General features: G+C 35.8%; 1 protein-coding gene across 1 annotated transcript in view; it reads right to left on the bottom strand.

The window, feature by feature from the left end:
- Nucleotides 1–888: 888 nt before the first annotated feature.
- The window catches only part of LOC141570585 (WD repeat-containing protein 72-like), a 76,079-nt gene continuing 61,427 nt past the window's right edge, over nt 889–15,540 (bottom strand). The window contains exons 2-3 of the mRNA XM_074327728.1: nt 8,923–9,027; nt 889–3,244 (exon numbers count right to left, since the gene is read on the bottom strand). Of these exons, the coding sequence (XP_074183829.1) occupies nt 3,189–3,244; nt 8,923–9,027 (161 nt within the window). The 3' untranslated portion in view covers nt 889–3,188. The remainder of the gene's footprint in view (nt 3,245–8,922; nt 9,028–15,540) is intronic.

The following is a 15,540-nucleotide window of genomic DNA, read 5'->3' as shown; positions in this document are numbered from 1 at the left end:
ATCAATTGGATTAATGTATTCTGAGCCTTCATTTTAAACACATGGCATAAAACTTGATTTTCAAAAATTCAATTATTATAATGTGCCCTCTAAAGATTGAAGAGAAACACTATCTTTTCTAAATGTTCACTTGAATAATTATAAAATGTTTTTAATACAGAACATTGAAGGGAAATGTATAAGAGAGGAAATAAAAAAAAATTACCCTCAAAATACTACCATCTTGAGATAGAATGTTAATTTTTTTTGTTTATTGGGGTGACAATTGTTAGTAAAATTACATAGATTTCAGGTGTACAATTCTGTATTACATCATCTATAAATCCGATTGTGTGTTCACCACCCAGTCAGTTCTCCTTCCATCACCATATATTTGATCCCCCTTACCCTCATCTCCCAACCCCCTCCCCCCTTAGCAAAGTGTCTTCCTATCATTTTTCTAATTGTGAAATGTTCAAAGTAGCTTTACCTTACATTCTAAGATAGCAACAGAATGTTTTAGGCCTGAGTCCACCTCTCTAGTTGTGTGTTTATAATACTATAAATGGTACCATATATTTGAAGTGCTTTACAGTATTCAGATTGCTTTCCATAAGCGATCTCGTGGAGTGTCGTTGCATGAAGCTTGTAAGGGAACTCTCTATACGTACAGACAAGGAAATGAGGCTCTGAGAAGCACAAGGGAACGCTGCCTGGACACATGGCAATGAGGCCTCGGCCCACAATCCTACATTCTTTCCAGATTCTGTCGTTGGCACTAGAGCTCGTGTGTAACTAAACAATGAATAACAGAATCCTCGCATGCAAATTTGAAAATATGATATTCCTTGGAGGGAAATATATAATCATAAATATCACCAAGATTATTGCCAGAAAAGGAACACAAGATGATTTTTTAATGAATTATTTATTAGAATGACAAGGAAGGCTGGATACAAACACATTTATTCACTAATGCAATTCCTCCACTTGTTATTTAAGGCTAAGCCATCAAAAGGACAAACACCCAATCAAGAGGCAGAGAGTTTTGAGTTTCTAGCTGTGGTACCAACTGGTTAGGGTCACTATGTGGTTGATCCAATTAACTGTGTGGCAACTTACTACCTCAAGTTCTTACAACAGAAATTACTAAAACATGTTGAACATAAATCAATAAAAAGAAATCATTTTTAAACAGACTAGTCGATTTGTGTTATAATCATACCTGCGCATGTGTTTTAGTGAAAATCCTTTAAATGTCTATCTCTAAAACTTAGTTTTTGGAGTTAAGAGTTTTGATAGTTAATGGTGTTGGCCTCCAGAATTCATATAGATAAAATATTTTAATTAGTCATGCATCCAAATTATTAAATTTTAGCTAAAAAAGTCTTAAATATCTCATTTAGTAATGTCAGTGTTTTGCCAATTGTAATTTCCTATAGGTAGTGATATAATAAAATATTTATCAAGGATTCACTATTGATTTCTTAGACCTAAAGAAATGCTAAATTTGGCAATGGTTTAAACTTATTTTTATTATTCTTTGAAAAGGGAATAATAGGACACAACTATATAAACAAAGCTTATTTTTAATAAACACTAAAACTTGAACATCCAATTAAGTTTTAACTACTAAAATTGCCCCTTTGAAAGGCCATATATTTATCTGATATTGCCATTATTAAAGATGTTTTGGGGAGTCCTTGTAATGGCCTTCAGAGTCAGTACACAGCGTGCAACAAATTGTATTCCATTGCCTAGCTTGCTACCTTCCTTTATTTTGAAACTTGTTCCAAATAGCTTTCGGCTATTCCATAACATATATGTCCATTTTAAAAGGATGACAATTTTCCATGATTATTCATATTATCTGTTTGTGAAGTACAACTCAAAAGTAATTAGTAATTTCAAGCAATGATATCATATTTGAGGGGGAAAGAAGAACAGGCAGTTTTATCTACTTTAAAGGAATCACAATCATATGATGTTTATTTTCAGGCATATTCATTTACATCAATCATTAATTATAAGCTCCTTAAGAGTAGAGGCCCATGCTACTTCAATGTTATAGTTCTCTTCTCTAATCTCCCTTTCTCCTTTGCCCACTGCATCCCAGCACAAGACCTAAAACTGTTTGTTGAATTAAAGTGACTGGAACTTCCCTATTAGATAGATAGATAGATAGATAGATAGATAGATAGATAGATAGATAGATAGATATAGGTATCACACAACACTTCAATTCCATTTTTCTATGGATTTGGCACTATTTGTACTCATATGCACACAAATAATCTTTGACAATTTTCTATAAATCTAGGAATTAAACAATAGAAATCACAGCAAATAAATCAGATCACTAAGGGTTTTAATAGATGAGCACTTCATATCTGTTCCTATTTATATTACTTTGCATATTTTAGTTTAAGAATTTCTGCTAGTCAAGCTTCTTTCTGGGAAAAGAACTATGAGAGTTTATATTTCATAAGGATCAATTGTGATGAGCTATAAGTGGAGTCCCCTTCCCTAGTTCACATTTATACGGCCAACAAGAGCTTCCTTTAGCTAAAGACATTAGCCTCTATGTCATTAGAAGTCTGAATTAACTTGACTGCACAAGATTGGTCCCAGTTATATTGTGTATCACTTATTTGGGCTAATTGATGACTAAATGGAACTGGCTATTTGTTGACAACATTTCATCCTTAGGGATGAGATTTACTGCAGGGTGATTGATCGGAATTAAAGCATCTACAAAAACAAAATGTCCTAACCTAACAAATAAATTTGGTAAAGTTTTAGATTAAATACATTGAAACAACATTAAAATTAAAAGCATTGTGTGTTACATTGTCTAAAAGCAATGTGGTTTTAATATTGCTTATTATATAATTCAGGAACTGAAAAGACGGAAACAATCTAAAATGGTGTTAAATTTGTATCTGTGGGCTGGCATTCCTTGTTGGAAATATTAAAAGAAAAGTAAAAAACAGGAATACAGGATGATTTAGACAATGATTTTCTAAAATTAGGAAAGTTGATATTTTCAATCAGTAATTATACTTGTAGTTGCTCTTGCTAAAGTTTTAGGAAATCTACAACCTAATATCTTGATCAATAGCAATATAACTTATACACGATGATAAACAAATGACATTATTTGGGTTTCTTCATCTGTCCTAATTCAATTCCTAGAGATGAGATTTAGTTTAGCACAGCTTGCAGAAGCACATCTTTGTTATCCATGAATGATATCCTGGCTTACCTAGAAAAAAAACAGAGTATTTTGGGTTATATGGTGAAATAAAAAAGAACAAGAAAGAAGGGAAGGAAGAAGGAAGGGAGAGAGGGAACGATGAAAAGAAAGAAGGGAGGAAGGAAGGGAAGAAGGGAGGGAGGGAGGAAGAAAGGAAGGAAAAAAGGAATTAACTATTCATTTCTACATTTCTTTTCTATTCTGAAATAAAATATGTTAATAAAAATATTGTCTTATAAACCAGGCCCACGTAAATTGTACACATTATTAATATGGGTTATTTTTCTTTGCGAAGAAAGATGAAAATTTTTAACAAGATGAACTGGGTTTGAAATTATTAAATTTTTTATAAATTTAAAGGAGCTGAATTATTTTTAGAGAACCCACAACTGCAGTTTTAGGGTCAAATGTTTAAAAGTTAGTTGAAAAATGGTTTGAGTTATAGAATCCAAAAAAACATTTATTTCTCAGACTATTTGGATGCTTGTTACTATAGGCTAAAATATATCACTTGCTTTAAATTAATTTGACTATCAAACTAGTGAGAACATTGTGCTTTACTTAATTACTTCTAAACACATTTATATTAATGATGTGACCATGTATAGTAACTCCCAATCTCGCTAGCAAAGACTCAAAAAGCTGATTATTTGATTTAGTTAAACCAATATTCAATATCGTATAACATACACAATATATATAATAATCTATTAGTCACCTAGAACTTTACATATTTTAAAAGTTATGAGGTTGATGCTTACATTTTTTTCCCTTTGAGTAAAATTTTTAAAACACTTATGTAGTTAAACACAACTAGAAGAAAGAGCTTATACCCTGTTTCCCCGAAAATAAGACCTAGCTGGACAATCAGCTCTAATGCGTCTTTTGGAGCAAAAATTAATATAAGACCCAGTCTTATTTTACTATAAGACCAAGTCTTATGTTACTATAATATAAAACCGGGTCTAATATAAGATAATATAATACAATACTGGGTCTTATATTAATTTTTGCTCCAAAAGATGCATTAGAGCTGACTGTTCGGCTAGGTCTTATCTTCAGGGAAACAGGGTATGTTTTTGCCACTGAAATTGTTCTTACTTCTAGAGCGTTTTTCAGCACTATCCATAAGAAGAGTGTTCCCGCAGGCTATGATGGATGGGAGGCTCACACATCCCACACTTTTTCTGCTTCGTGCATCATCATCAGCAGCCATCTCCAACACTCCCGTCCCGAATCTGTCCTACTTTCTGTTACCTGATTTTTGCTGGTGATTCATGAGCCAGAAGAGCAAAAGGAAAAAAAAAAGCAAAACAAAACACTGTGGCTTTCCACAATGTAGTATCCCCTGGAAACCGTGAGAAATCTAGTTTTGCTCATCAGATTCATGCAAATGCACTATTGATTGACAATGATGTATATAGATCTACACACATAAGGTGCTATGTAAAAACCACTAAAATGTTCTATTAAGGGCAGAATGCATACTGATTATAAACTACTTCAGAATGACGTGAAAATGCTTATCTGAATACTGTTTTTTTTGGTATTTTCAAGTTCTCTCTTGTCACTACTATTTTCAGCTGGAGCTGTATTTCAGTGCACTGGCCGTAGTGCACTAGGAAGGAAAATTCTTAATTTTCCAAGTCAATAAGGTGCTAAAAGCTCAAGGTCTCTCATTAATACTTGGATAAAAATTGTGAATATCACACTAAATTTTTTATCATCATGAGTGAAAAGATGAGGGGCAAGAAACCCATTTTTTTTATATCCTAGAGAATGGGAATTGAGCTTTAATCACCGCATGAAACCGTAAACAAGAAGTTAGCCAGCTAAAGACTAAACTGCACTATTTTTGTGATAGCATTTTTCAGATTTAGAAGCAACCCAGACCTTAAAGAGACAAAGAAAGAAAGCCTAATGGCCCTAAAATATCAAAAATGGAGCTGCAAGTTCATGATGTTGTCTCAATGCTTCTATTACTAGACATCAAAGTTATTCCCACAGGTTTCAGGAAAGTATAAACGTCAGTGAAGAAGCAAGTAGCCTTCAGAGAGCCTCAGCCAGAAACTTCAATCTGGGATTCACCTGCGAGGCGAAACTCTTGGCTAATGAATTATTCCAGAGAATAGACACAGCTGAGGGAGACCTTAACCTATCAAACAAGGCCTCCAGGTTCACTAGCAGTGTCAGAGTAACAAGAATGCTCTGGTCTAAAGTTGCTTTGCCAACCTTAATGGACTGCAGGCACTCACCTGGGTATATACAACTTGAACCAATAAAGAGATCACAATGGCACGATGAATAAGGTAAAGTGCTCTAGAGACCAGGGGAACAATCACTGCACCAGGCCTCTCAATTGTGACCTCTATGCACACTGCAGCCCATTTACAAATGGGTCATCCCATCAGTTCAGGACTGGAGAGCAGTGATGTCAATGGAAAAATAAACACTCCATAGACTGAGTTCAAATCCGTTGTATTCAAATATAATCACTGAAGTCAGTCTGTTTTACATAACTTCTAAAATTTGGTTTTATTAATGACATTTTAAAATGTTATATCAATGTGTTTTTTTAAAAAAACTTTGCCATTTAAAAAAGCTATTTCAGATTTTCTTTGCTTCAATTCCCCCTTGCTCTCAGCATCTGCAAATGAGTTGGTATCAGCAAGATGAAGCAGTACGAGCCTAAGTAAAATAATGTTTAGAATATTTACAAAGAAAAGACTATTTGAAAAGAATAGATGAGACAATATTCTTGAACTGTGCTCAAATGGAAAAATGATTTTTTGTTTTCATTTTCTATATGCTGTTCGAATACCTGGTCTATTCATTTAAAATGATGTAATAAACATGTTAGTCATTTAGAATTGCATAGATAAAACCATATTAAGGCCAATATCCATTAAAGCTAGAAGACTGACCACATTCAACTTTGTAAAAGGGGGATTTTTGCATGTACATGAAAAATGTTAAAAGGAATTTTAAATGAGTGATAATATTCCAGGTAAAAATGGTGAGAATGATACATTCATGATTTAAACGCACTTCCTTCTATACAAGAAATAAGGAATACACTAATACAATTATAAGCTTAGCTACTGAGGCACCTCTATAGGTTTGAAGACATCTTCCCAAAGCTTATGACTTAAAAAACCCAGATTTTGTTTTTTCTTCTGACAAAGGTAGTTAAGCATACTTTCCAGGGAAACACCACTCTTACGTGGTAACGAGAGGTAACTAAACCTCAAAGTAATGTTTGTAGTTTTAGAGCCCCTACATTTGAATGACTTGATATATTTAAGTTCATTTTTGGACATTGAGCAGTAGATAGTCATATTTTAACAGTTCAAGAAAGTCCCTCTATGACACCAATTTCAGGTACCTTCCTTCAGTTCCAGTTTTAAGAATTTTGCCTCTCAAATGTTCATACTTCAAAAAAAAATGCACTCTCTCATCAAAATCTTTCTTACTAAACAAGCGCCTCTGTCAGAAGTGTCTTAATTTCTTATCACAGAATTTTATCCACACAAGAAGCAATAAATAATTCATGTCATTGCCTCTTTGTTGTGTGTCCCTGAACTGCACAGAGCTGGAAGGCTGACAGCTGTGTCAGGACAAGCACCAAAGATCTGACATGACAAGTGACTAACAAGTTTCTTTCAGTTCATCGTGAAAGAAGACAATGGCCCAAAGTGCAGAAAGAAATCCTGAAACAAAATAAAACTGCTTCTTTCTTTTTACCTAAGTGTTTGCTATGAGCTTATTTCCAAGCCACAAGCCCTGGTCATTTTATAGGACTGCCCAGCCCCCTTTATTCCTCACACTCACTTGGCCATTTACGCCTGGCCACGGATCAATATGAGCAATTCTTGGAGAAATACGATGTCTCCATGACAACCAAGCCACAAATTCTCAGTGGAAGGCAGTGAGACCAGTAGTGAACTCTCCAGAGGTTTCTGGGCCTACAAGGCAAGATGTCTTAAAATGCAGGAATGGACAGAGGAAAAAGCCAGAGTAATTCATTCTTTATTACCAGTTTAATGATGTCCGATGCATAGAATCGTACTCACTTTTTAAGTTAAGATTCTTTATCAGCACCTATGTTTTCAATTAGATAGGCTATGTTATATTTGAATCTCTCTACAATTCCACTCATATTGAAGGATGATGGAAATCTATTCTAGTTTTGTAATGGCATAAAGCTGACCTATTGTTGCCAAAACGATGAACACTTAGATAAAAGCTGGACTCATGGATGTAACAGCCTGATGAAATGGTTGAGATTAAAACTGTTTCCTAAGACAGTTTGACTTAAACCTAGTCAAAATTAGGCAATTTGAGTCAAAATGAAAAGTAATTTTTAAATAATTTTTTTGAGAAATTGAACGCTACCCTCTCCCTTTCACAGTGGGACTGATCTACGTTTATCTTTTAGACATTATGGCAGGGTTGGGGTTAATGTGCTGATTAAAAATTTCTGTCATTGTTAAAGATGCCGTTTCTCAGTTCGGTGGGAAAGCAGAAGTGTGGCCGAGAACGGACACATAGCAGCAGTCCATCTTTTGAGGAATCTTGGTGCAGTGGAGGGGACTGAAATGCAATGCCATCGCCACTGGGCCTATTGGGGTTCCGAGATGACTTAGGGGACCTGACATAGATTGCAGGCTGCACCTTTCACTGAAAATTAAATCTCAGTAGCTCTCCTCAGGGAAGGATCAGGGGACTGTTTGCAGCTGCCCCCTGTCAGCGAAGGCTACAAGATTTGGAAATCTCTTAACTAAGCTGACAGGCCACAGAGAGGATGAATCAAAAATCTGATACATGGATCAGCACACAAAGATGCAAGAGGGTAGAGGGTACACAGCAGCCAGAGAAAATAAGAAAGAAAAATGTTCAGTGGGGGGAGACAGTTAACTCTTTCATTCATAATCGTCAGGTAACTTTTAGCGCCTTATGGCTTTGTAGTGATCCCGGAATGTCATCCAACTTTCACAAGATTTTTTTCCTTTTAATCAGGCATACTTCAAAATACAGCGAAAAACAGAAACGAATATCCATGCTTAAGTGTTCCTGGCCATAGTCTTCCAGTATATTTCTGTCTATTCTTTCTACAAAGGAAATACAAACATAAGTAACTTGGACCGTGGGTAAATTTTATTGCGTGAGGAAAGGTTATTTTCTTTTCTTTCATTTTATTCTGAAGAGTTGACAATATCTATTAGTCCATTACTGTTATGCTAAAATCCTCTCATCCCAGTTAGAGTCCTATTTATATTTAGAAAGGTATTTCGATTGTAATGATGACAATTTGTATCTCTTTTCTCTCTAACTCTCCACTTCCGCTTGATCCCATTATTTGAAATATTTAAAATATTGCCATTTCTCCAGTTTCCAATCTCTGCCTGTATTAACCAGTTTAGCCTAAAATTGATGATAATGAACTAATAGTGTCAGCTTCCCTTTTCAGTCATAAAGCCTTTGTACTTCCTCCAACTGAATTCTTGATGAAAGAGGAAAAGATAACAGCTCCACACTGTGACCCCCGGAGGTGACCATTAATTTGACAGTGCAGCTGCTAAGAGAAAAGAGCATTACAATGTCCTCTCCCCCCACCCCCTTCCAAGGACCCCAAAGCTGTGTCAAATTTATCATTTTATACTTGACTATTTTTAAATGGCTTTCACCTGGACTCTCAGACTCTTCCACGACACATCTGTCAGGCATGTCCTCGTTGTCTTGGAAGTTTGCCGAGTTTGAGTTGCTGTCATGCTTGACCAGACTGGCTGAAGCTATTAAAAAGAGAGAGAGAGAAAGTGGGGGTGAGGGGGAGGGGTGGAGGGAGAAAGAGAGAAAGAGAGAGAGAGAGAGAGAGAAGAGAGTGATGAAAAAGTAGTAATAAATACCATTAAAACATTTCCTTTCAGTTCCACAGCTATTTCCAGGGACACACGATGCAAACACAAACAATAAATTGAAATAAAATGTATCCTCTAAGTATGTATTGGCAGACATGTAATTAGTTGAAAAATCTATAGATGAGACTTTATCTTAGAAGAAAAATAAGTTCATGGCATCAGCTTAAAAGCTACAAAGTAACAAAGTGATCACTTCGAAGCAGAAATCCTATTTTTAATGCATAAATCTAAAACAGTATAGTCAATTAACGGCAATAGGACACAGAGAGAACATCAGACTACTCAATTAGAAGGACCAGTACTAGGCTGGTGCAATTGTGCCTTTTGTCGTACAAGTCATAGCTGATGAACACTTCTTATGCATTTTGGTTCTCTTTTAGCAAATTAAAAACTATAGTACCAAATGCCAAAAAAAAAGCCCTATAAAAATAAATTCTAAAATATGGAATGAATACATTGCAAATGATAATAAGGAGGGCTGGTGTTTTCAATGGTAGGTCCCCAGACAACTCGTCACGAGATATTATTTTCTGAGTAGGAATGATGAACCGAAACAGAAGCTAGCACAGGAATCTAAAATTCCCTATAAACACGTTACAACCACTAGTTCCGTTAGAAAAACACAGACTCAAGTTTCCACATTTTTCCACAAGTTGTACTACTTGGTCTACATTATCATCATAAGTAACATATTTCCATATTACATTTGCTTAAGGAAACATTTGTCAGGAAAAGTGGACATTGTCTTCATGATGCAACTCGGTGAATAGCAAAACAAAGCAAGCCTGCAATAATCTAAATTATGTCACACTTACTTGTCTAAAGCCAAACAATATAAATATGGATATCATTGACTACACTGGAATTTTGTCTATCACCAATTGCTGTGGTAAACACCACCATTGTCTCCTCAGGTCTTGATAACACACATATTATTTGTAAGCCATTAAATACAATAAATACATTTATGTCACACATGAAATAATATGTTTGTTGGCACAGGGAAGTGGACTGGGCTGTTGTTCCTAAACCTCCATTAGGAGATGAGAAAGCAAATGCAGAGGCTGGAGACGGTGTTACTTCACACATTCAAGAAGCTACACAAGGAGGGCTGCTGGAGGTCCACATCAGCGTTAGGAGAGCTCACACCTCCCACACTCCTTGACTCGTTTTCGTGGAATGTGCATAGCACTAATGATCAGAACCCGAGGCCCACATATACACGCTGTAAAGGAGACTGGTAACATAATTCTGGTCCAAAGAGCTCTTCACCAGTGCTCTCAGAACAGACAGTTCTCTGTTCCGTGGAAGTGTGAGTATAGAGTTTGAATTCACTGCATCTTTAAAACCTTTTGTTTGGGAACAAAATATGAGAGAAAAATATAACATTTTGACTTTAAATAAATACACCCAAGTTTTCATTTCGTGCATTTTAATTTTCTGGAAAAAAAAAAGAAAGTAGGTACTATGTCTGTTTTATTTACATCTGTATGCCTTGGGCCATTGAAGGTATTCTTGAAGGATTTGTAGAATGAATGAATGAATGAATGAATGAATGAATGAATGAATGAATGAATGAAGCAGAGGTACCATGCTAGATGTACCTCCAAGAGAATATGTGCTTTGAACTATTTTCAACTAGATCCATTCAGTCTCTTACTTAAGCACACTTGAGACACAGGATGCTTATTTGCAAAATGGTGGTATGGGAGAGTCTGTGACTTGGAAGAAAAGACATGACACGTATGGCCTAAGCAGTTATTGGGGTAGCTGCCTTTACTTTTCTTCAGTTTAGATCATACTTACAGATTATGTTTGAATCTGTAGATTTTTGTGAAATGTTTCAGTGGAATAATTAAATGCATCAAAGTTGTGAAATATTATTACATTGGTCAAGATCTCTTGGCTTGTTTTAATGATTTTTTTTTATCCATATGTTGTTAATTTTCTGAAATATTTGCATTGGTAATTATAATAGGGAATTAATCATCCAACTAAATCTATTACTAATAGCCAATGAGGTAGCACCTGTGTTTATTTGGGCAAATGCATTGCACTTGTCATCCCATACATTATTCTTTCATAATTTAAAACTTTCACCCATTTATTTATTCATTCCTCCAACAAGATTCTGTTCTAGACACAGGGGCCTCAAACAGGAAGAGAACATCGTATTAGAACAACAAAGTAAATGCCTGCAACCATTTTTAGAGGCAGTAAAGTGGTTACCAGTCCAAACTAGCATCCCAAACCTCTCAAAAAAGTCAGCACGTTAGATGTAGTCTTAGCGGCATTATCTTCATTAAACATAGGAGTGGGTGTCAGGCAGCTAATTTTGTCTCCACCTCTGATGTTGGAGGGTGTGGTTTGTGTGAGGGTAGGAGAGTAGAGAGGGCTATTCTTCAGATATTTTGCTTAGTTAAAATGTAGCTTCTGAATTTGAAATGGTACAAGATTTGCCATTTTTTTCTGGGTAGTTTATAAAGTATCCAATTACCTATCCTGTAAAATAAACACCTACATTCTGTCACTTGGGAACAACAGACATTGGAGAGGTTTACTGCCATTCCACTTTTTTGTTTGTTTTTTTTGTTTGTTTGTTTGTTTGATAGGCTAATCTTTGCAATTGTTCTTTTGGGTGTTTCCTGTGATGTTTCATTATTAAACTCTGACATGATGTGTGACCAAGGCTCCTTTAATGAATCGTTTCACAAACGATGAAATCAACAAATATTGATCTAGTGCTTATTATGGGGAGAGAACTGTGCCAAGACCATGTGAAGAGTAAAAAAGTGAAGGCAATTTTAATGTGCCCTCATACAACTTGTGATCTAGTTGAAGTATAATGAAAAGTAACCAGTAGGAGAATATTAGAATATTCTAAGAGTGACATGATTTTTAGAAATGCAGAGAAAATTCCCTATGCAATAGGATAGTCAGGAAGTGAAATTTGAATTAGATCTTGAGAGGGAAAATGGGTAGCCCAAAGGGAGTTCATTCAAGGCAAAAGAAAAAGGTGTGAACACCGGCATGGCCAAAGAAATCCATTAGCCTAGTGCCACAAATGTATTTTTTAGCAGCATGTCGCTGCTTACTTTTGTATGTATTTTTAATGAATTCTCCTTGCATGTCTCTTTGAGCTTTACCTGAATTGCTGTTGTGGCTGATTCTTCTCACCTGTAGAAGTTAGCTATAGACAGGTTTTTCCTAGCCCTACATAGTCAATAATTTGATCTTTACTGATGGTGGGCCCATTTATCACAGTAAGTTGTCCTTTCACTATACATATTGACCTTTATTTATCAATACCAAAGTCCATTTGTAGCTCATCACTAAAGTTCTTGGATATTTTCAGTAGTTTTTGAAGATGCATTTTAGAGCTTGGCAGAGAGAGATTTCTGACGTCAATATAGTGCAGACGGTTGCTAGGCTCATCCTTAACTTAAAATCAACTGTTTATTTCCTCTGTAATGGATTCTGAAATAGTCTGCATTGGTGGGGGCGGTTCAGGGGGGAGGGGAGCGGTGAGGGACAGAAAAGACAAACTCTTCTTGACAGTTCTACCACTGAAGGATGTACGGCTCTTCCATTTACTCATCACACACCTCAAAATATTGACAACTGAAAGGCCAGTGTTCTAAATATCTTTGTAATATCTTTGGTAGCTAGAGAGAGGGAGAAGTCCACGTACTTTGTATGGATGTATTTGACTATGGTGTGTTTAACGAGTCTAATTCTTCTAGATCCTAAAGAAACAAATGGTTTCATTGTAGACAATATGAAATCAGTAGTTTTTAAACCACATTTAAGACAACCTAACAAGAAAACCCAGACTATTATATGACAAAGACTCCATGGAAGGATTTTCTGTAAAAAAAACAAACAAACATGATGACAGGGTCATCAGTGGTTTTGTTCCTCCATGTCTCTCTAGACTCTATTTTGGTTTTGGTTAACCTCTACAAATTCCCTCCTTCGTTTTGAAATCATTTGCAGAAAGGTGCTATTAACTCTTAAAGGTGGCTAGGCCTAGGCAGCAAATAACTCTAAGAAATATCCCCTCACCACTAACAAGAGAATGACCACTGACAAAAATCTCCATCTTCTTCCATGAATAAAAGCTTGTCCTTCCAAGTTAGGCCAGTATGTAGTCTATATCGAGAGGGCCTTTGTTAAAAATCCGTATCATTTACCATGTGAGTAAAATCTGCTGTCCAAATAATGATTTCAATACAAGAACTTGTAAGTGATTTAAAAATAGATCCCACCTATCACATGTACAAATTTTTTGGATGTATTTGAGTTATTGATAGGAAAATCATGAATAAAAAGATATGACAGTTTGAAAAGTTGGTCAACTGAACAGAATAAACCACATTAGTAGAAGATAAAACTCAGACCAAAATCTTATTCAAGGGCATAAAAATAACGTACAGTTGGCAGAGGTCAGGAAAGACTAAAAGACCACTCGGATTTGTGAAATGAGCATTGGAAAAGAAGTCAAAGGCCTGAGCTCAATATTACTTCCTTGGTGGATATTTAGGTCTCTTCCCAATCTGAAGGAGTCAGTGTGAAATCAACTAAAAAAATCTTTCTAGAGGCTCAAGAAAACAAAACAAAACCTAACACTACATTAAATTCAAGTAGAAGTAAATACTAATGCAATACTCACAGATCACTAAAGACTGTAATATATTTTAAATCAATATATTTTAAATTAGAGGGAGGTGCTATCCGTGAAAAGAATTTAAGTGATAACACCATATTTGTAAACAAAGAGGATGTCCTTTGAACAGACCCCAAATTCAGTTTACAAAGTGGTTCTCTCTGGACAAACATCTTAGCAGGAAAACACATCTAGCTAAAGAACTATGTACATATTACCCCTACTTAAAGAATATCTGTTCGGAGATAATCAAGTGATAAGACCTCTTGATTCTATTTGAATAGCAATAGCTCCATCCTGCATCAGACTTCAGGCTTACTTTGTCTTCAGCATGGACTGAAAACTAGAAAACAAAATCAGGTAGTGATACCTAGAATTAAATAAAATACCTAATGTTTCTTTATAACTAAGTAATAATAGTTTTATAGACAAGCTCCGCAAGATGAGCTAACATTAGACTTAAATGTTTTTGTTACCGTTCTTCAGTTGTAATTGAGCATGGAACATTATTTTCTGGGTGGCATTTTCTATTATGAATTGCTTTAAGGATGACATATTTTTTAACTGGTAAAGAAATGAATTTTCCAAAGTGCTGTGAAGAGTATTATTTTGGTATCCTTAATAGATGTATAGAATTAAAGTTATCATTGTATTTAAATATTTTGAAATATAAATATCTCACAGGATCAAATGACTGACTAGTCTAAGAAAAAAAATCTGTTTGTAGCTAACTTCTACAGGGGAGATGTAAGGATAGATCACCCAACTAATTTGGGGCAAGATAAACGTGAATGAGAAAGAGGTATTATTTACTGAATCTTTTAAAACACTGCTTTGTTCCTCTCAGATACAGAAATTCCTCTATTACCCAGGATGTTTGAGCCAAGGGGCTGCTTTAGTAAGGCCGATAAACAAGCAAGTACATTTCTAGCCTAATGTGAGGTACAAGGCCGGTAGGTACTCGAACTACTTAGGAAATGACTGAGTGACAAGGAGTCCTAAGAATTAAAAAAGCAATGATTAATTTCAGTTGTAGTTTAAGGGAGAAATCTTAAGGTCAAGCGTAGGGTTTATAGCTCAAACCCAAATACCTCCCAAAATCTGTGATCAATGCCAATAGGCAGTCTACATAATGAGGAAGACCCTATCTGTATTATTTCTCAATGCAAAATCATTTAAACAAAAATAAACATCAACAATTTCACTATAGCGATGAATTTCTGAGTTCCCAGGGGAGAAATACGTTGTACTGGGAAAAGCTCAAATAAGAAGACCCAGAAGATCTGTTCTTAAATTCCACCTCTACTCCTCCTAGTGTGACCTTGACCATGTCATTTCACTTTCCTGGACTCAGGTACTTTTATTAATAAAATAAGACAGTCGGACTGGACAACCCCCTTGACATCTTCTGGCGCCGAGGCTCAAATATTCTGCCAGGTCAGACTCCATCACCAGCCACCTACTCAATATATCATTGAACAGGACACTAAGAGCATAGTGGTGACTATACTAGCCTGATAAATAATGAGGCCTTCTGAGGCCCCTCGTGAAGTAAGTAAGACTGTTACCGTCCTACCATTGGTGATGTCCGATCTGACTGAGGGACCGAGGAGGAAATCAGGGCAGCTTCGGAGAGAGACTTGGGTAGCTGCCATGTCAGGGTAAGCAGCCCTGTGGAAAGATGACCAAGAAAGGACTGAGCCTTCAGGATGCCCACTCCT

This window comes from Rhinolophus sinicus, linkage group LG03, assembly GCF_036562045.2.
Source record: "Rhinolophus sinicus isolate RSC01 linkage group LG03, ASM3656204v1, whole genome shotgun sequence".
Classification (NCBI taxonomy): domain Eukaryota; kingdom Metazoa; phylum Chordata; class Mammalia; order Chiroptera; family Rhinolophidae; genus Rhinolophus; species Rhinolophus sinicus.
The sequence above is the reverse complement of the archived record's forward strand: the minus strand, read 5'-3'. Positions and strand labels throughout refer to the sequence as shown.